This window comes from Staurois parvus, unplaced genomic scaffold, assembly GCF_062004578.1.
Source record: "Staurois parvus isolate SC_StPar_1 unplaced genomic scaffold, SC_StPar_1.0 ptg000282l, whole genome shotgun sequence".
Classification (NCBI taxonomy): Eukaryota; Metazoa; Chordata; class Amphibia; order Anura; family Ranidae; genus Staurois; species Staurois parvus.
The window spans coordinates 6,298,254-6,321,537 of NW_028318078.1; the positions used below are offsets into that span (position 1 = coordinate 6,298,254).

A 23,284-nucleotide genomic window follows, 5' to 3' on the forward strand; every position below is an offset into this window, starting at 1 on the left:
CCAGGCAGTGTTATAGTGCATACCAAACATGGGGTACTAATAAATGTGTACATCAAAACAATAGAACCTGCGATCTAGAAATATTAAAAAAGCAGCTAGCACAAAGTTCCTGATACCAAACTCACATTTCCAAAATGAGGGTTTTTGTACTATTTTGGCATTTTTATTCTAATAGAATGGGGAAACAGTTTTTTCCAAAATTTGTGGTCTTTCATTTTTTTATAGTAAAAAAATAAACTAAACCTTCCAATACTTTACAGTTAAGGAAGCTGCCATCTTAGTCTCTGTTTTATTTGCAATTGCCATGGTGCTGCACATGTGATCAGTTATGACACCATGTGATGGTTTGACAGTTAGGTTGAGGTGATTGTAGCTGCATTAGTCCACTTGTGACAGAAACAATTGAGTACTCTCTGTGATATTTTTTTTTATTTGCACTAACATACAATTTTCAGGACATGCTTTTGGGGTATGTCCCCTTCTTCAAGGTCCAAGCAGTACTACTTCACAAATTTGTAGCAGAATCTAGGTTGAAAAGCACAAGCAACTTTGATAGTTATCATTCACAGTAATCCTTGAATGTAATTATTTTGGGAAACAGTTAAATCGACGGGTTTAGTTCCGCTTTAAAGTGGAACTAAACCTACAGATTTCACCACAGTGGTATCACACTCTTAGTCAAGCAATCTTTCAAGCCATCAAATGGCTGGGGTCATAACTGATCACATGTGCAGCACCATGGCAACTGCAGATCAAACAGAGGCTATGATGGCAAGTTCATTGGCTGTAAAGGATAGGAGGGTTTAGTTCCACTTTATGTAAAGGCTATGGTATATTTTAATGATGGTAGGAAACAGAGCTTCACATACCCCTTTCTGAAGTTATGTTACCTTGGGTTACTGTAAGTGCCAAGGCTGGCGGAGCTACGTATGCCCAGTGATTACTGCACAAAGAAATTAGATGAACAAAAGATTTTGGGGAGACTACTAATAAAATATTAACTCCTAGCAGTCTATAAAAACATATTTTTCATTATTTCTTCTTTAATTGTGCTTTTTATGTCTTGCATCTATTCTATCACTTGCACATTCTGGCTACTTTTAGCAAAAATGCTAATAAACAGCTGTGCCCAATTGTGCTAGAGGCCAATACCTCCTTCAAGTCCCACTTTGTAATGTTATTCCATTCGGCCTAATAGTCATTTCAGCCTTTTTCTCATAGTAGAAGCCAATAAAAAAACAATTACTTAATCTGTCAGAATAGGTTACAGCAGATTCGCAATATAGCACGTGATTAATGAGGGCACTGCAGGCGGCGAATAGGCGTACCTCTGTCTGAAGGATCGCAGCCCTCTGTTCTTTGGCAGTAAGAGATTCCTTAAGTACTTCAATGTGTTGCTTGCAGTCTGAATTCTGATTGCCAAGAGTTTCCAGCTTGGTTTGTAAGGCAAGAAGTTCAGATTCCTTCTTTGACAGTTCCAGCTTCAACTGGTCAATCTGTACAAATGATAATATTTTAAAATAATTAATTATGACCATTTTCCTAACAATTACTAATGGGAACATGTGTTGGCTTATTCAATAACAAAGTGCAGTGCTTGAGTATGATAGCAGCAGTCTGTGCTGTACTCCAGGTTCTAGATAAAATGGGGCACTGACCTTTCACATTCAATATCAGCAGTGATTATATGCCTCATAACCAGAACTGCAGGCAGATATAAAAGACAAAACTAATGCTGTTCTGTAGCAGGAAGAACCAGCACAAGGATACAATCAGTTGTGCTGCAGTGCCAGAAGCATGCTGATAGAAGGGGAGAGCATAGCGACAGAAGTGACCTCATCAATGTTCTGCTTTTCCTTTCAATGTTCAGTCACAGACTCAAGGAGGAACATGTCCTGTAAGTGTTACCTAACACTAAGGCTTAGTTTACACTTGAGGTCAGTACAAACAGTCATTTGAGCCCTGGGTGGACAGAAAATGCAAATCATCTGACAGGTAACAAGCCCTTTATACCTGTATATGTATTTCATCTATATATTTAGCAGCTTGCCTGAAATTCAGCTTTAAGAGACAGCAGGAGATTGAAATGAAGAAGCTTTGTTATATTTGTTTGCTCTGTGGAGTGTTTAAAATTTTATTGGATTGTTTTTTAGAACAGCAGCATTTAAATTTCTGAAAGTTTATATATATTTTTCTGTGGCACAAGTTTATATTTATTATGCATTCACATTGATCTACAAAGAGAAATAATGTCAAAACAAACCGATCCTAAACTGACTTTTTAACTGGTCACATAAGCCGGCATGGACCAATGTGTATATATATATATATATATATATATATATATATATATATATATATATATAATTTTCCTGGCTAATGCCCCTAAAAGTTGGAAATCTCTGAAATACACTGCTACGAGTAATCACTGCTTGCTTCTGGGTTCCATTGCGAGCGGCTGCATTCTGAACACAGGCAGTTGGCCGCTAAACATGGGTGCCATTAAGAGAATGCAAAGCATTCTCTGCGATGGGGAAGCTGGCCAGTGACGTCACACTCTCCGCTTTATCCAATCAGAAAGCGCTTTTCAATCATTAAAAAAATGCAAAGCATTTTCTAAATGGCTCCCATGTCAAGCTGCAGACTCTCTGTGCAGCAGGACAGCCGCTCAGCCTGGGACTCGGAAGCAAGTACCTTAAATTGTACACCCCTTGAGGGTTAGGGACTGATGTGAATGTACAATATATATGTAAAGCGCTGCGTAAATTAATGGTGCTATATAAGTACCTGAAATAAATAAATATAGCCCAAAGAAGTTGGAAATATTGTATTTATTACATTTGTTAAGCATTTGGAAATGTATGCTAGAAAGTGAAGTAAGAATGTTTTCATAGTTATGTCACAACCTGCGTGCTGGTCAATATAAATACATTCCATCTATACCCAACTTTTATAGGGCCTGGTGCCACCATACAAATAGGAAACTTCATATTTCTTTTGTATTTTTGGCTCACAATGACTAATAATTAATTTCAAACCTGGTTAAGGGGCCATATAAGGACATAAGTATGGATTTACCTTAACGGAACTAATGCTACAGGAATGCCATTGTAAACTGACCATGCGGCTGAGCCCACTATCGTCCTTAAAAGGTGAAATCACTGTCCAAACAATTATGATTGGTCATTTACTCACATACTAGTCCTGTATACAGACAAAACTGGCATAATCAGTCTTGGCTCAGGGCTGTTTAAATGCACATGCCTGATTTTGATCATCTGTGCCTAGCCGCAATCGAAGTAGATTGGTCACCTTGGTAAAAAAGGCATCTATGGCTAAGTAATCTTGTCACATTCTCTAATATTATTACATTTGTGATCTGTATCTGTCGTTATTTAATTAAATGTTATATCTACAAGTGTTTGTGTGATCACTCTTTGCACATCTCAAACAAAACCCCAAAAACATTAACTATCTGACAACCGTGATAAAACACATACCAGACAAGGATTTTTGTTTTCTGATCAATGACATCCCTGTCTCATGAGATCTGACTACTAATCAAAAGAGCAAGTTGACAGCTGACATGATTTTCCCACACACAGCTGCTGGGCTTACTTCCCTGTGTCAGTCCCGAAGAATCACAAAATAAAACTACTGCACATTCAGACTGAATAGAGCCTACTGGGGTATTTTGCATATTGCGTATAAGTCCTGGAAAGCTACCACTCTATAGCTAAAGGTTTGTGGACACTGGAACCTCCCACCATCACTATATGGCCACTATATAGTATGTAAACACCCTGACAAATTGTTGGGCTCAAGGGTTTCCAGTGGACAGTACTGTAACTACTACAGACTTTTTAACATCTGTGCCCTTGCAACCCTTTTGCATCAGTTTGAGGAAGACCCTTTTTTGTTGCTGTTCCAGCATCATGGTGTCCATGAGTCAACACATTTGGTATGTAGAAACTTAGAAGTCCTCAACCTTACTCAATCTTACTTTTGGGATAAAATGAAACTATACTTGCGGACCATTACCCAATCTCACAAATCCTCTTTTGCTAGAACGGGCACACATTCCCTCAGAAAAGCTCCAAAAACCTGCGGAAATACCCTACAAAAGAGTGGAGGTTGTTATAGCCACAAAGCAGGGGTGTATGGTGTCATTCTATATTAATGCCCGTGGATTTGTAATGGGATATCTAACAAGCTCATATAGGTGTGATGGCCAAGTGTTAAACATCTGAATGTACAGTGTAGGTATATAAGAAAGATACAGAACACCTTAAAGTGGTTCTAAAGGCTCATGGTTATTTTTTACCTTCATGCATTCTATGCATGAAGGTAAATAACCTTGTATGTGCAGCCCTCCCCTAATACTCACCTAAGACCCCTCTCGATCCAGCGATGGGCACTTGAGTCTTGACTATCCTGGGACTCCCTCTTCTCATTGGTTGAGATAGAAGCGGAAGCCATTGGCTCCTACTGCTGTTAATCACAGCCAGTGAGCCAATGAGAAGAGAGAGGGGGTGGGGCCGAGCCATGGCTCTGTGTGTGAATGGACACATGGTGCAGTGGGTGCCCCATAGCAAGCTGCTTGCTGTGGGGTCACCCGACAGGATGGAAGGGTCAGGAGAGCCTGCGGGGGACCTGAGAAGAGGAGGATCTGGCCTGCTCTATGCAAAACCACTGCACACAGCAGGTACGTATAGACATGTTTGTTATTTTTTTCTTTAAAAAAAAAAGAAAAAAGCATTTAGAATCACTTTAAGGAAAAGTTTATAGCTGGGCAAAGGGAAACCTGGGCTAAGCTGCTTGGTTTACTTTCCCTGCAAATTTTATGGTGCTTGTAAAACCAATGAATAGATCAAGTACACATGATGTTCTATAAAGCCTAGTCCCCTAAGACTAACAAACACCAAAGATCTTTTCCGATGGCCTGCTTTGCAGGGACAGTTTAATATTTATTGCCATCAGGGGTTGCACTGGAGATTTACATTCACCTCCTGTTCATGTGACAGTGTTGTGACCTGGACAGACCACAAACAATTGTAAAAAACCTGGAGCTATTTCTAATTTTTCTTCAAGCTGGCCAAACACCAATAGAATTTTTCTGAAGATTTGAATTCAGATCATTTGATAATACCATTATGGATGCAACAAATTTCGTGAGAAAACCCTGTAACATATTGTTTGATTGCCATGCCAATGTTTTGAATTCTAAGTCCAATTTTGGGATGCACAGGCACATTACAAGAAGTACACTTCTTCCCATATGAAGGCAAATTCACAGAATCTATTTTGCTCTAGAAAAACTTTCTGTCGTTCTCCTTCAATTTTTTCTTGTCACTACCATCGAAAAGGATCATAAATATGATGCCACTAAGAAACGAGCAAGCTGACTGGGTACAACGCATTAGGTAGGCAGTGACATCATCAAGAGGACAGAGCTATGAAGTCATCTTGTTGGAGTTCATTGACGTGTTCACCACGTGAATCCAAATGTCAATATTTTTAATGAAACTAGTGGTTTCCAGTCTGCACTATGGGGTTGATTTACTGAAACTAGAGAGTGCAAAATCTGGTGCAACTGTGCATGGTAGCCAATCAGCTTGCAACTTCAGCTTGTTTAATTTAGGTTTGACAAAAAAAAACTGGAAGCCGATTGGTTTCTATGCAAAGCTGCATCATATTTTGCACTCCACAGTTTTAGTACATCAACCCCTATGTGTTCTTCACTTCACTCAGTGGTCTCCAAACCGTGGCCAGAGGGCTGGATGCGGCCCTTTGCTTGCTTTTATCCGGCCCTTGGGGTACTATTTCATCCACAGATACCAACAATGGGACATAATTCCCCCTACTGACACCAATGAAGGGGCACAACATGTCCCAAATTACATCAATGATCATACCCAATGACAAAAGTAATGGGGGACAATTCCTCCCAATGACATCAAAGATGCGGCCCAACGACAGTAATGATAGGTGACAATAACCTCCTAATGACATTAATGATAGGGCACAATTCCTCCCACTGACACCAACATTGTTGCACTATTCCTCTCACTGACACCAAAGATGGGGCATTGTCTATTCCCACTTATATCAGGACCTTTTCTACTCCCAATAGCCAAAGTTCTGCCCCTCTAAAGTCTGAAGGACAGTAAACTGGCCCTTTGTTTAGAAAGTTTGGAGACCCCTGCCTTATATGATACCTATACTGGTGAAACTGATACCACTAAGAGTCCTTTGGAGCAAGCTCTGATTTAATTCAAAATTTAATGCCATTAACTATTAAAAAATCGGTTGTTCCGAAACAAAATTCTACTGGTGTATGGCCAGCTTTACTCTACCCAAAGTTATTCTTGGATCAGCCTAAACCTAAAGGTGAAAGTTATTCACACCAAAACTAGTAGTGAATATATAATACTACTTGACATAATAATACTTGAAATAAAAGCAATCTGGCAAACTAATAATAACAGCACCAAAATAAATTGGCTGGTATGGTATAACAACCAATCAGACATCAGTTGTCAGTGGTATATCTCACAAACATGGTAAATATCAACATCTGACTGGATGCTATGGGTTACTGCACAGAGCAATACTGAACAGGTAAAAAGACTGATTGTTATCTCTGTGTATGTCTGCGCTGTCCACAGAGAACAATGGGCTACTGGCTGAAAATGTTCAGCTTAAAAGACAGATCCTTTTTTAGCCAATACTTTTAAATTACTCCTGTACCACAGACACGGTAACATATCAGTATGTACATTTACTGTTTTCCTTGCAGTCCCCATAGCACTCTCACAGACCACTGACCTTTCTATGAAAATGTCTACAATGATATGGAAGTTGGTATTTGCATAAAGTCTGGCACCTGGCAATAGGTTGCTCAAGCACTGCATTGAGGTAAAGGTATTGAGAGTACTGCATTATAGTCAATGGAAGGAGGTGTCTGTTTATTTACCCCATACTAGAAATGGGGACTTTTCTAGGGGGAATTAGGACCTCCAGCTGTGATTACCTCTAAAAGATCAAATTCCTAGTTGTATGGCCAGGTTAAAACTGGCCATACAACAGTAGAACTTTGCTTAAAACATTGCATTCTGAGAACGTTTGTTCGATTTTGTAATGGTTTTTGGGAACAGGACGACTTTTTTTTTATATAGTGACGAGAAAATTCAAAGAACCTGGACAGAAATATTTTCTCAAACAAATTAAATTGTCAATGTGTTTTTTTGGGGGGAAAACCAAACATATTGTAATGAAACCTGTTTGCTATGTATGGGATCCCATTAAAATAGCAGGTCTGGATGATATTTTATAGGACAAGTTCACCTTTTATACCACGTTACCTGTTACACCTATATTCAGGGTGTAATATGTAACATTTTACTGTAGCACCGGCCCCTGAACCCCCCTGATCCCCCTTTGTGGCAGCGAGCGGCGGATCTTCTCCCCCACTAGCTGTCACAATTTTAACCTGCCCTGCTCGCTGTCACAATTCCGCCTGCATCATTCATTTACAAAGTTCCATGAATGGGAAACTACAAGTACTGACAGCCTTTCCAGCTGTCAACTTGCAGTTCTTTTTTTTATAAATCAAAGTTTATTAAGTTTTCCAAAGACATTACAGAAAAATGACAAGGTAATAAAAATGCATTGTCAGTATCGTACAGCATTACAGAGGAATGTATTGATTTTCAAAATTAAGGCACACGGAGAGGTACCATTAGCCGAAAATCAAGGCATGAAATGTGCCGCATTTGTATCAAATCAGAAAAAGCCAGTGCAATACTTACATATTCTCACACAACTAAGTGAAAAGTAAGTCAAACAGAACTATTCAGAACAGATATAAAACCGGGGGGGGGGGGGGTGAGTACAGTAATAACACACAATGGGATATTAGCTTGTAGTTCTTAATGAACTACCAGAATGCTGTTGAGCGCTCTGGCAGTTCATTGATTCTTCCTGCCAGTGTGAAACTGCCTGCCTGTACGATTTACGGGCAAACAGCATACATTGACAGCCTGTAGGAGTCTTGCATGGCACCCGTGATCTTCTTATCATGGGTGCAATGCTTTCCAGGCTCCTGCAAAAAAAAAAATGTCCATTTATTATTTTTTTTTTAAGCATAACTTAACTTATCCTCTCGGGGCTTTCAACTGAAATTAGTTAATTCTGATGAGCAATTTTTCTTCAAATGTTTGAATGAAAATCTAACCCTGTACAGCCATCTGTATGGCCACTAAACAAAGCCAAAAGGTTGCAGATCAAAGGAAAGCCCAGGAGGCCACACGAATGCACATATCCACTTTATTGTATACAAAAGCAGCTTAAAAACCCCAATACAATTTGCCAGCGGGGGAAAAAAGTTCAGCGTTTACACCCCGGTCAACCCGGTGTGACTTGTCATGTGATTTGCCATGCCATGCGAGTTGCAAATCGCATAGCAAGTTGCACCCTATTGTTCGCAATTAAAACGGTCATATCGGTGCGGTTCTGACTTGGTTGGAGCCGCACCGATTTCTAAAGAAGTGCATGCACTACTTCAGGTGGGATTTGCATAGATATCTGTGTCTTGCAAGCCGCAGATGTCTTGCATGTTGCATCTCAAGTTGGAATGACAATTTGACTTTAAAATCGTGCGGCTTCACTGGAAGTCGGATCAGTGTGACCGGGGTGTTAATCAAGGTATGATTAAGCGTTGAAGTTAGCCCGATACGAGTGAACCTTTTTTTCCCCCCACTGGCATAGAGTATTGTGTTTTTAAACTGCTTTTCTATGCAATAAAGTGAATATGTGCTTTAGTGGGGCCTCCCGGACTTTCCTTTGATCTACAACACAGGTGTGCAAACAGGGCCAGCACACACGCCGAAGGATTGGAAGTGGTGAGCCTACCTGGAGCAGTGCTACCTTCTCTGCCTATAAAACTAAAAGGTTGTATTAGCAAACACCCCATGTAGACCCCACTCTCATAGGTTATTAACCTCCCTAGCGGTCTGATTATGTCAATATTGCTGTGCTCAAAGCGGTACATTTTTTGCATGGAAATATGTATTTTTTTTATTGTAGGCCTGTAATTTTTAGGAATAATTCACTGAAATCTGTCCGAAAAAGAGTCTAGTAAACATCCCGGATAGAATAAAACTTGAAACACAAAATCATAAATTATAATTTAATAAATAATCATAAAAAATAATAATATAATAATAATAAATTTAATTCAATAATATAATCAAACCTAAAACACAGAAATTTGAAATATAGCGCTAAGTTCGCACATCACTGAGCAAAGTCGCAAAATCGTTTTCAGTGTCTGATGACAAATTTCCCCACAAATCATTATCACTCAATTCTGAAAGTAGTTCTAATTTACTATCGCTGTTCTCTAGCTGGTCTAAAACCGCGTTTGACCTAAAGGGACGCTTTTTGAACACCATGGACGTTTCTCAGTATACAGGCAGAAAGAACAGTAAAAATGTAGGCAGGGCACAGGACAAAGCACTCAGGACAAAATGTATGTGAAATGGTTTGATACAGTAATATTTTACTATGTGATTTTAATGATTTTAGTGAATGTCACTTTGTGTCATTTTCAAATTTCCCGCCGTTCCGTCCCTTGTACGTCCCGATGCTTGCAGGGGACGGAACCCAGATGACAGATGCCGGCATCCGCTGGATTATATTGCCGGGGACACTGCTAGAGGGACATCGCGGGAGCGCAGGACAAGGTAAGTGATCGAGGGATTGCGGAGCAGCGTCGCAAGGTATTCCCGAGTGTAGCTCGGGGTTACTGCTTTTGGTACTGAAACTTTACCCCGAGCTACACTCGGGAATACCGCCAGGGAGGCTACAGGATATAAAGTGTGTTAAAATACACATATGCTGTTTATATGTTATTGTTCTGCTCTGTCCCTGCGAGGGCGTATTTTGAGCTTGTTATATTATTAAAAAACAAAACTTTCCTAATAAAAATATTGAAACAGAAAATACACATATGCTTTTATAAACATATCCTTAGTAAGAAGCATATCACATAAGCGATACTGTAAATAGAAGTCAACAATCTCTAACGCCCCAACAACCTATATAACATATTGTAAATAATGGTAATTTTTTTTAATGAATCACTGTGAAAATACCTTGCTTTTCATAAACTTTGAATGACTTTTGTAAACTTCCATCTGTTTGATTTCCTCCTCCCGGTCTTCTGTGTTCAGGACACCATTCGTTTTAATGATTTGGATTTCATCTTCAAGGTCTCGAATGTTTCTTTCAAGGGATGCAATTTTGGTGTCCTATATGAGGGGACAAAATGCCAGATACATGAATTATGAGCCAGCAAGTACTCAGGAAGTTTAGTAAAATTCCTTTAATTAGGATTCACATGTACTGTACATGATTAGTTATCAACCACAGAATAGCAAAAATCAGATAGAAACAGTTACCTTAAGTGTTCAAACTATCAAGCTTCTACGTCCCGTACACATGATGAGAATATTGGACAAATGACCATCTGTTTTTTTCTGTATGCTAGTTTCATATCGAAAGTGAAGAGGTTACTAAAGTTATGAAAATTCTTGTATGACAGAAAGAAAATTTGAAAGTGATGTAATGGGGAGCACAGTGGCTAAATAGTTAGCACTTCCGCATGGCAGTACTAGGGTTGTTGGTTCAAATCCCAACCACAGCACCACCTGCCTGGAGTTTGCATGTTCTCCCTGTGCCTGCGTGGGTTTCCTCCCACACTCCAAAGACATGCTGGTAGGTTAATTAGATCCTGTCTAAATTGGCCCTAGTATGTGTATGTATGAATGTAAGTTAGGGAGCTTAGATTGTATGCCCCTTGAGGGTTAAAGACTAATGTGACTGTACAATATACTGTATATGTAAATCGCTGTGTAAATTGATGGCACTATATAAGCACCTGTAATAAATAAAATGCATTTGTATTGTATTTTTTTTTAGACAAAAATTGTACGATCTGGTATCATACGAGAAACATTTTTGTGCTTATCCCGTCAAATAATTTCGGACGAAAGCTGTCTACTAATGATAAGCTTACTGCTTGATCGTTTTGAAAGTGGTATTTTCATACAATTTTCTGATCGTGTGTACTAGGTTTTAGACTACCTCCAAGCATCTCTTCCTTCACGTCTCTGGGATAGTGCACATATTTGCCACCAAAGTCTATCCATAGACTTATCCATAGACGTGTTGGTCCTTTTCAGGCCAGCCTTAGACCTGAAGCCTCCGATGAAGGGCTAACTTTACCTGAAACATTGTGCAATTTTGGAGTCGTGATGACCAAATCAAATGGATAATCTTGGAATGAAATGTGACATACTCCCAGTTTTTTTTTGGACTGATACTTGTAACAATGCCCAATGAGCACATGGTGAGTTTACACTGATTAGTAATAGTGCATATTGCCTACCACATTGTTTGCATTAGATGTTAATCTGTCACCTATTCTTTGGCTAACATAACATCTTTGAATTTCTAAATGTAAAAGCTTGCCACACTCTAAGTGGAGGTGTTTTTTTGGTTTATAAAGTAGGTAGACATGTATTTGATACTACAGATAACTGCTAGAAAATCAGGAATTACATGATGAATATTAAAAGGTGTATTACAATGGTGAAAGACCAATATGCTGCACCTGCATGCTAGTAAAGACAGTCATTTTCAATTAGCTACAGCAGTTAATACTTCTGGGAACAAGTGCTTAAAGGCCTTTCCATGAGTGGTATAAAAAGATCTCTTGGAAGAAGATCTGTATATCCCTAAATCACATTCTGCCTTGACCCATCCTAACTGTCCTCATTTTAAATTAGAATTCCAAGATATACCTAACCAATTAAATGTCCCCTCCCCTCTTCTAACACCTATTCTGACTAACTTGCATAAGAAAGATGTGTATACCCAGGGGCGGACTGACAACTCATGGGGCCCCCAGGCAATAGGGGATCATGGGGCCCCTGTGTCCTTGCCAAAACTCAAAAAAGCCTATGAAAAAGGTACCAGGGGCATCTCATGGGGCCCCCTACTGACCCCGGGCCCTCGGGCAGTGCCCGAGTTTCCAAATGGTCAGTCCGCCCCTGTGTATACCTACCTATTTTCAGGCCTCTTCAGTCCGATCACGTGGTCTCCCCAGTGTCGGCCAGCACTAGTTGTAGTGGAGAGAAGAGAGCGCTCGGCTCGCTGGCTGACACAGAGGAGCTGGATCAGGTGCCTGGACTGGAGTGGTCTGGAAATAGGTAGGTATACAGATCTTTATTACACAGGCTAGTCAGCAGAGCTGTGGGGGTGGGGAGATAGCATTTTTAAGACTAGTTAGGTATATCCCAGAATTCTGCTTTACCAATGAACAGTAGTGGAACAGATATAACTTAGTTCCACAGTTTGGTGAAAATTACAAGCACTTTTAGCATACGTAAAGTCTAATTATCCCTTGAGAGCTCAAATGGAACCCCATCCATTTGTTGTTTTCCTGTTTTTTTTCATAGTGTTGGAAAGGTTAGAATTGCGTTCAGGTATTTACTGGTGCCTATGTCTCCCTTTAGGAATAAACACTCCCATTTTCTGTCCTGGTGATTGTTATCACTGGCACAGAAAGTAGAGGAAATTTTACAGCGGTTCTTGGAACAGGGGATTTTAGAAAGCTCTTAATAGGGAAAACCAAAGGCTTTCATTCCTATTGTATCGCTAGTTTGGGAAGTAAGGGAAAATCTCCCCAATATAAACAAAGAATGCAGTAACAACATGGTGGCAGTTTTAAACAATCTGACATAACTAGAACAAAAAAGACTGGTTGGAGTTACACATTTATGTTTTTTAATATAAGCTGATGCATGTTTTGTGCTTGACATGTTTTTAATGCGCTTTTAGATTTGAACAAGCTCTATCTATAACAGGGGTGGGCAAACTTTTTGACTTGAGGGCCGCAATGGGTTCATATATTGGACCCGGGGGCCGGACCAAGAGTAGATGAATGATGTGTATGTGTCATCCATAGTAAGTATAGTAATATTCCCCCATAGTAAGCATAGTAATTAATCCCCCATATAGTAATTCATCCCCATATAGTAATTCATCCCCCATAGTAATTCATCCCCCATAGTAATTCATCCCCCATATAGTAATTCATCCCCCATATAGTAATTCATCCCCCATAGTAATTCATCCCCCATAGTAATTCATCCCCCATATAGTAATTCATCCCCCATATAGTAATTCATCCCCCATAGTAATTCATCCCCCATATAGTAATTCATCCCCCATATAGTAATTCATCCTCCATAGTAATTCATCCCCCATAGTAATTCATCCCCCATATAGTAATTCATCCCCCATAGTAATTCATCCCCCATATAGTAATTCATTCCCCATATTAATTCATCTCCCATATTAAGTCCCCAAGTCCCCCCGTGTCAATTCACTTACCTTTGCTCCGCACGTTCCTCTCGCCGTGTTCCCTCGCCGTTCCGGTGTAACATGAAAATCTGTCTCCTATGAAGATCTGTCCCCCTCGACGTATCTGCGCATGTGCCAGTTTCAGGCATTAGCAGCCGATCGGCGATCTCCGGCACATGCACAGATGCGTCGAGGGGGACAGATCCTCATAGGAGACAGATTTTCATGCTACACCAGTCTTCAGGGCGGACTGTGAGAGGAGCCTAGCGGGAGCCTAGCTCCGCGGGCCGGATTAAAAGGTCCGCCGGGCCGTATACGGCCCGCGGGCCGTAGTTTGCCCATTGCTGATCTATAACATTGCTTCTAATGACTTGTGTTTTAGCATGGTCTGCAAATGTGTGAACGTGGCCTTAAAGTTTTATAATTTGCATTTACTGGTCATCTTGCCCACAGCACCCACTAACTTACCCTGTGTCCAGTGAGGTTTGGGTTTACTAAGACCCTATATTGTGTTGACTGATAGTATTTTTGCAAACTGTCATTGACAAGAATTACATTCCAGTTCTATATTATTATCCTATTTTTAATTAAAGGAACTTTACTGCAGAAACAATACCATATACAGTATATGAAAGAGATTAAACAGGTTAGAAAGCAGTGTACAAAGAGAATCCAGCAAATAAGTCAGTATATGAGTTATAGAGTTCACACAGTTCATGCCATGCTCACAAATGTAGTAGTAATGTTGGGTGGAGCAGAGTGGACTGTGTGCATGGAGTTGGTCTGCGGGTACATGTGACAGATTCAAGGGAAAAGTCTATCTCAGCCATTCTCAACCAGGGTTCCATAGAACATTAGAGTTCCTCTAGAGCAGTGGATCTCAACCTGTGGGTCGTGACCCCTTTGGGGGTCGAATGATCCTTTCACAGGGGTCGCCTAAGACCATCGGAAAACACATATTTCCGATGTGTAAAGAGCAGCTACTGTGTAGAAAGTAGCTGCTGTGCTGAAAGCAGCTACTCTGTTAAAAGCAGCTACTGTGCTGAAAGCAGCAGTATTGGAGGTAAAACGACACTTCATGAATTATAATTACTGGGTAAATAATTTTAGGATTTGGGGTCACCACAACATGAGGAACTGTATTAAAGGGTCGCGGCATTAGGAAGGTTGAGAACCACTGCTCTAGAGGTTGCTAGGGTTTCTTGAACTGTAGTTGATTGTCCTCCCATTTGATGGTGCCAGCATAGTTCCAGGACCAACAGCACTTGCGAAAAGCCCGGAAGATAACACCGATTTATCTTTCAAACTGTCTACAAGGGTGGCATTTTCCCTACTACAATATCTCCATCACTGACCACTAATGTAAAGGGCATATTTTCACTGACCCCCAATTAATTGGTTTTAATAAGGGTTCCTGAAAATTAAGTTAGGGATTTTTCTGGGGTAATAAGTTTGAAGAAGTCTGTTCTATCTGATTAAATCTCCAAATGTTAGTTTAATTTTTCAACAAAAAAACTCATTTCATATAAAAAAGATGTGCATCATTATAAAACACAAAGGCTGCTTAGAAAGAATACATATTTGAGGTATTCTAGTATCCTTTCTACACATTGTGGTGGATAAATGAAAATGACCTGACACACACTGGGGGGCTCACTCACTGTTTTTACATATGGGGTTAAAACTTTAGTAATATTGAGACCCACTGTCATAGACACACTGGTAGAAGGTAATGATTAACAATAATTGTATTGTGACACAATCTCCACTTTATTTAAGCAGCCCAATTCATCATATTAAAGTCAATCTGAAACGTTTGGAGCTACCCTACACTGCAACTGTGCTAAATTCAATTTGCTTTATTCTATGTTCTCTGTAATTTAGAGGAATATAATTCAACTCAGTGGGGTTAATTTACTAAAGGCAAATAGACTGTGAACTATGCAAAGTGCAGTTGCACTCTGCAAGAGCAGTTGCTCCAGAGCTTTGTAAAGGAGGTAAAGATTCCCTTTGCAAAGAATACCCAATCATGTGAAAGGAAAATTAAAAAAAAAAGCTATTTTGCTTGCACGATTGGATGATTTAAATCAGCAGAGCTTCTGCACATTTACTAAGCTCTGGAGCAATTGCACTTGCACAGTGCAAATGCACTTTTTGTTTGCCTTTGGTAAATCAACCCCATTATGTGGTCAGGGAGGTTCTGTTTGCAGTATCAGATTGAACGTATGTCAAAGTAGGTTTACTTTACTGAACACCTTCCCATCAGCACATACTTTACCTTCCTTTCCCACCACCGCTGCTCCATTCATCACCTGGGAGGTCATGTATAAGGTCCAAGTCACTGTACTCAGAAATGACACAGGGCTAAAGACTGTCTCCCTACCCACATGTGACAGTGGTGGGACAACCACCAGTGGTGTCATATGCTGTCCACATCCAGATATGGACATACCAGGTATGTAAGTACTAGGTATTTCTTATGCTGGAGGCTAAATGCAGTGGCATGGGAGCAAAAAAACTATGTGAAGCTGGGGAAGGGGCATTAAGGTCATTCATGGGCAAAACTTTAGAAACAGTTTGAATTTCACTGTTTTTGGAAATTATTTAGTACTGGCACTTTAACAGAATAGGCTTTCAGTATTTGAAAGACAACAGAGAACCTACAGAGGATGTGTATGGGAATATCTAAGCTGCAAATGGTTAAGCAAAATATGTTTCCAGATCGCCATCAAAAATGAGCAGTTCTGGTCTTGTGCTGTATAGCTATTCCAAATCTAAAATCCTGGGCATGTAGAATATACTCTCTGTATACATTTCAGGGCTTCATTTCCAAAGCTGACTGGAGTATTTCTTTATTTATGATACTGGACACCACAACATCTACACATTGAACATCTACAGAAGCATACCCACCAACAATACCAAATCAAAAACTGAAACACATGATGCTTTATCCTGAAAACCTACCCAGCTCTGTGTCTACAACACAGAATTTGTAGCAAGGTGCCATTCTTGTAGTTACTGAAGCCTGAGGCAGTTGTGGGAAAAGCTGGACTTTTAGTATGTACTATAGGACAGAACTTATACAAAAAACTACCAAGGGACAACTATTAGATAAATAAACAATGTTGTTTATCATGTGAAATTCTTAATTCTAGTCAGATTATACTACAAGATTAACAGTGATTATGTTATCATAGTTATTATGGCAACTGAGATTCAAAGCTTACAGCCTAACTCCAGGTCAACTTTCGCTTTAAATAGTTCATTTGGGCCAAGCTGGCCCAAACAATCTATTATCTCTACTAATATATGTGCCTGCTGTGAGCAGGGTATTAAAGCATAAATTCACCTATAAATTCACCTATCATACCATGTTACATGTTACACCCATATTCAGGGTGTAACATGTAACATGTTATGAAAGCACTGGCCCCAGCTTTCCGCCGATCCCTTGCTTTGACAGCTAACACGGCATCTTCTCCCCCCACTAGCTGTCAAGTTTTTAAAAAACATGGCCAAGTGGGGCTCTGCCTGCCTGGCCGCTTCACTCCTCTGTGAATGAGAAAAGGATAAATTCACCTATCATACCATGTTACATGTTACACCCATATTCAGGGTGTAACAAGTAACATGTTATGAAAGCACCGTCCCCCGCTCCCTGCTGATCCCTTGCTTTGACAGGTAATGGGGCATCTTCTTCCCCCGCTAGCTGTCATATTTTTAAAAAACGTGGCCGAGCAGGGCTCTGCCTACCCGGGCCTGTCACTGCGCTGTGAATGAGAAAAGGATAACGTCACCTATCATACCAAGTTACATGTTACACCCATATTCGGGGTGTATCATGTAACATATTATGAAAGCACCGTCCCTGCTCCCCACCGATCCCTTTGCTTTGACAGCTAATGGGGCATCTTCTCCCCACCCCCCCCCCCCCCCCCCCGCTAGCTGTCAAATTTTTAAAAAACGTGGCCGAGCGTGGCTCTGCCTGTCTGGCCACGTCACTCCTCTGTGAATGAGAAAATACAAGTCCTAACAGCTTTAGCAGCTGTTGTAAGTATATTTGCTTGCTTGCCGTACGGGCAAGCAGCTATACTGACAGGTCTGCAGGAGACCTGCATGGCACCCGCAATCTGCTGCTCACTGGTACAATGCTTTACAGGCTCCTGCAGCAAAAAATAATAAATGCACATTTTTTACCTGCAAAAATTGTATCAAAAGGTGAACTTATTCTTTAACTGTATGTGGCATATGCTATATACAGTACACAGTGCTGTGTTCCAGCATCAGTACTTACCATCTACTGCTGGAACAAAATTAGTTAGGCTGAGTTCTGTACAGCCATTCACAGTAAGCCTTGTGTTTTATGAATAAATACAAGGCTTACTCTGATCAGTTGAAGTGGGGAGGCAGGCAGGTGACATCACAATCTTCCCCTCAGCCAATCAGAGGAATCCTTCTTTATTAACTTACAAGGCTTCCTGTGACTCAATTTTGTTAGAGGTCCCCACACCACTGCTGGAACACAATACTGCTGATCTTACATACAGTTTATATTGACACATCTATTAGTAAAGGAAATAGTTCATTTGGGCCAACCTGGCCCGAATGAACTATTTAAAGTGAAAGTAAGAATGGAGTTAGTCTTTAATTAACAAAAAAATATAGGCGCTTGTAAACCCTAACAATGAACTTCTCTTTTGCTCCCTGTATACCACAGAAGGTATTTTATTATATCTCTTTGTTAAACATATCTATTGATCAAGCCAAAAATTAAGAGCTGTCCTCTGCCCTGTGCACACTTCTTGTGTTATCTCAAGTCCTCCCAGGTCTTATTTGCACTACAGAACAGTTGGTCGCTATGCTAATAGAAAGAAGAGAATGGGCATCATTCAATATTTTAACAACAGACAACTGGACAGGACTAACTCCAAGTTACTTTGCAAGAGAATTTGCCCAAGAGCTTAGGGAATGAAGTGAAGCTCAGCTGACTTTCATTATCCAATCATCTGCAAACAGAAATGCATTTTTTTCCCTTGCACGCTGTTGGGTATTCTTTTGAAAAGTGAGCATTCACTTAGCTCTGGAACAATTTCCCTAGAAAAAGTGCAACTTCCAATGTAAAGTGAGCAGTCCATTTGACAGTAGAAACTAACCCCCTAATCTTACAATTACAATAAAAAGAAATGGTCTCATTCCACAAGAAGAAATTGGGTGCTCTATGCATTTCTGGCAGATTAACAGCAATTTTTCTGTACTTTCACAGTCTTTAAATGGATAAAGCCTGGGGAAATGTGCATGTATTGCCGAAATGTATTGCATACTTTGTTTTATTTTGCCCTGACATACAGAACTGCTGCTATCCAACACAACTTATCAGACATCAGCACTGTTCGCTGTAATCAGGTTCATAAGAACTGATTCTGGATCTGTTGCTCTCACTTATTGCCCTCCAAAACCTTTAGCATGCTTGTTGCCCCTTAACTATTCAACAGGATAAAGGCAGAAGACCACAAAGTGTTTAGCAGAAGCAAGTTAAAATAAAGAATGGTTGATACTTGAACTATTGTCTATCCACCAACCTTGCATGTAATAAAAAATCAAAATCCTTTTATTGGTGTGGGGAAATGTTCCCTTGATAGGAAGTGAAGAAAAAAATCTTTCCAGATGGGACACAGACAACAACCCTTAGAAACACAAAAAGGCCAAACAGCAGGAATACGCAAAAGCATAGTAACATTTATTAAAACAAATATCCAAGCTTACATTGAGGTAACAGAAGTGGTGATTGAACGTAGTGGGAAAACGTATATCTGTAGATGGATTGCAGGATCTGTAGACCAGCAGCAGCTGTCAACCACATGGAGCTGGACACGGCAGGAGGATGGAAACAGCAGCGGTGTCTACGGCTATCCTCTAATGAACAGGGCAAGCAGTGAGATGTGGAAAAGGGGCCATGTACAATGCATTTTAGAGGCCCCCCCTCCTTTTTCAAGTACAATCAATGAAGGGGAGGAAGGGCTTTATAAACTGGTGGCTAGGAGCTAGTAATCATACCGGGTGGGAACCAAGAGTGAGGTGACAACTCAAATGCAGCCAATCAGCAGAGCCTGTCAGATCTAAAGCCCTTCCTCGCCTTCATTGGTTGTACTTGAAAAATGAGGCAGGGGCTCTGTTTGTTAGAGGACAGCCTTAGTCACCGCTGCTGTTTCCATCCTCCTGGTGAGCCCAACTCCATGTGGTTGACAGCTGCTGCTGGCCTGCAGATCCTGTATTCCAACCACAGACATACGTTTTTTCCTCTACGTTCAAGTACCACTTCCTTTACCTCAATGTAACTTTAGATATTTGTTTCAATCAATGTTACTATGCTTTCACTTATTTCTGCCCTTTGGCCACTTTGTGTTTCTACATGTTGCTGTGGATCCTTCCCTGATCTGATGTGCCTTAGCTGCAGAACCTTATCATCCATCCATCCAATCTTCCCTGGATTTCTCCCCGCATTGGTTGTTAACTATGGTTGCCAACTAATTAACTTCCCGCCATGAGCAAACATCCCATTGCAAGACTAGCCTTGGATTTTCCTGTCCTTTTACATACTACTTCACCATTGATAATGATTTTGGGACTCAAATTGTGAGCGCTGAAAAACTTACATTTACTATCTAGCAATAAAACCGTGACAGAGGTTTGAACCCTTCCCTATCAAAACAGTTCTGGCTGCATGATGTGAAAGAGAGGGAATTTAGGAAAAGAAGATAAACAATCAATGTTGATAGAAAGACAGATTTTTGCCATAAAAATACATTTTCTGAAACACGATGTCCTCATCTATGGAGGAACAATGTCAAACACCTTAAAAAAAATCTGTCCTGGCAACGAAACAGAACAGCGATGGGTGGAAAATGTTGTAGTGGCCACTCTACCTAGTGACAATTGTCTAAGAGGGATTCCCTTTGTTTTAGAGAGATTTTCTCACACTTTGTATACAGTCTACATGGCAGGAAATTAAGAAAAATCTCCCCAATCCACAGATGGAAAACAAAAAAACATGGCGGGTTTTAACTGTCAAAAGTGAAAAAAAAATTTGGCTTTAGATATAGCAGGGACTTCTCAATGTAAATAACCTCAAATTATCAAACGTAGTCACAAGGGAGCTATGCTTTACAAATGTCTATTAAAAATGCACCTACGCAAAAAGAAAAACTACGCATGACAGTCTATAGCAGGGGTCCCCAAACTATGGCCCTCCAGGTGTTGAGGAACTGCAAGTCCCATGAGGACTTGCAAGACTCTGACAGCTACAGGCAAGACTCCCAGAGGCAGAGGCATGATGGAACTTGTAGTACTTCAACAGCTGGATGGCCATAGTTTGAGACCCCTGGTCTAGAGTATATAATACACATTGGATATTGATGAGCTGTTAGGAAATAATTCCATTACTAAATTATCTTTTTCTGTACCCTAGCTGCAGTGCCAGACTGGAAATACAAAGCATCTAGAGAATGTAAAACTCATTAACTTACATATGTGCAGATGACCTAACCTTGCCAACACTATTTAAATACATGCAATACTATTTTAATTAATAGAAATCTAGCACGAATATAGGCTACAGTTCAATTTACTATTCATTTAAAACAGGGTCGATTGAGGCCGAGCCATGGGAGCTCTAAGAGGGTCAGATATGCTTAGATCCTACAAACCTTCTGGCATGAGTCCACTGGTAGTCTGGGCACGATTATATATGCAGGCATACGTGGTTGTATCTTACTATCATGGGTTATCTGTGAATTGTGGCACTACACTTTTCTTCCATTAGCTTATTGTTCCTCACTGCCCCTTAGCAAATATTTCTGTGGGAACCTTTAGCTGGTACAATACTATGGATCTCATATCAGGATTAGGACATCTAATACGTCCTTCTCCATAGTAATTGTAGTGTGGTGTATGTGTACCAAATTAGAATTCAGAATTAAAACATGCAGTGTTGATAATTTAAGTTTTGGCAAAATAAATCAGCACTAAGATATACTGCTATGGTTTAAAAGAACCAGTCAAGAGTGGACATTTTTAGTCATCTGAATCTTTCCCTTAAAATGTTATGACAGCTCAGGCTTATATCTCAAGGATAGTCGCCTTAGCTATTTATCTGTATTCTTCACCTTTCACAGCAGAAACACAGACTCACTATGGAACTACAGAGCCCCACAGAGGATGTCCTATCTCCAACCTCAGCTTTGTTCTAAAAACAGACTCTATGGTCTGCTAAAGTAGAGTAATGCTGGGCTTAGAACTGCATCAAAGTTGAACAAACTTGAATGGGTTGCGTTCAGTGGGCTTGCTGGCCGCCAAGCACGACACGTTGGATCATCTTTACCGTGGGCACAGAGTGAGGTGTGGCATGTAAACCCTCGTTCACTGCAATTGCAGTTTAAGGTGGGGGGTGGGCAATTGGGCGAATGCTAAACACATGGCTCAACCCCATGTTTTTAATGCACCCCAACCACCCTAAAAGCCTGTTTACATTGGGGGGACACAACCCATTCAAGCAAACGAGGAAGCACCACAAATGCCCCACAATCATATTCAATGCAAGTGGTTGTGGCACGTTTGTGTTAGTTATGGAGTTAAAACAGACAGTGAGAAGGCATCTCATCTCCTCCCCACCACCTGTCAAATGGCTTGCGGATCGCTTTTCTGAGTATCAGCAGTTTGAGCAGGCTTAAACCTAATCTTACAGTCAATTAAAGTGGAACTATACCCTTAAAATAATTTTTTGCAGCAAATCATCTCTTTCTGCATTCTACAGGCTTAATCGTATTTTTTCTTGAACATCAGCACAGCCTTCTTCGTAACTGCAGTGTTACCAAAAGCATCACACTACGCATGCGCCACACAGATCTCAATGGCATCAGTGAAGTGCTGGAATTGGAAATGACAATGCCAGGCTAATCACTTTGCCAAATCATGCAATATGTGACTTCCTGTGCTCCCGTTCGTCTGACATTTTGCAGTATTTGAATCACTATTAGAGTGGGAGATTACAGAAGCCATAATGGTGCACAGGTTTCTATGAGTTATCTGTGCAGTTTGATTTTGGCTCTACCACCGGCAGTATATGTAAAGCTATGCAAAAGCTGTGGGTAGGTGATGTTACAGGAACAGGAGAGTAGCGGACATTTGAATATGGCAGCTGTCTCTGAGGGCATCACTCAAGTCTATAGGACACATGGGGCATGTGGTGGAAAAATTAGTTGATTAATTTGGCAATTTGATGCTTCTCAGTCCTACTTTAGACTTCTAATAAAAACTCTGTGTTGGCAACCGGATTCCACTGTGCTGACACTTCTGCTATGCATCACTCAAGTCTATAGGACACATGGGGCATATGGTGGAAAAATTAGTTGATTCATTTGGCAATTAGATGTTTCTCAATACTACTTTAGACTTATAAAAAAACCTCTGTGTTGGCAACAGGATTCCACTGTGCTGACACTTCTGCTATGACAGGAAGAGAATACAAGTAAAAACAGGAAAAACAGCTGACCCTGAGATGTAAGACAGAACTATTGTAACAATTCATGATTGAAGGTTCAGATTATTCCAAATGCCTGTTTGTGATTAGGTAATAAAATGTTAAAATGTTAATAAAAATCACTGTTTTAGAGGCCATGCCACATTGAAAAGAAAGTATAAAATAAACATGTAAGCTATTAGTAAATCACAGAGAAATCACAGCAACCAGAGATCATATTCAGCTGCATAAGCAAAGGGATAGTTGGTAGCACTAAAGATTAAAAAACCAACACCGAACAGCAGAGTTGATTATTGCATGCATTGTAAACCGCAA

The 23,284-nt window shown here is 40.3% G+C and overlaps 1 protein-coding gene across 11 annotated transcripts in view; it reads right to left on the reverse strand.

Annotated features, from left to right (window-relative positions):
* ERC2 (ELKS/RAB6-interacting/CAST family member 2) overlaps positions 1 to 23,284 on the reverse strand; it is a 1,463,345-nt gene that overhangs the window by 1,136,817 nt on the left and 303,244 nt on the right. For all 11 annotated transcript variants that reach the window (XM_089681887.1, XM_089681886.1, XM_089681885.1 and 8 more), the window contains 2 exons: positions 10,158 to 10,313; positions 1,329 to 1,496 (listed from right to left, as the gene is read on the reverse strand). In XM_089681887.1, coding sequence (XP_089538013.1) covers positions 1,329 to 1,496; positions 10,158 to 10,313 — 324 coding nt within the window. The remainder of the gene's footprint in view (positions 1 to 1,328; positions 1,497 to 10,157; positions 10,314 to 23,284) is intronic.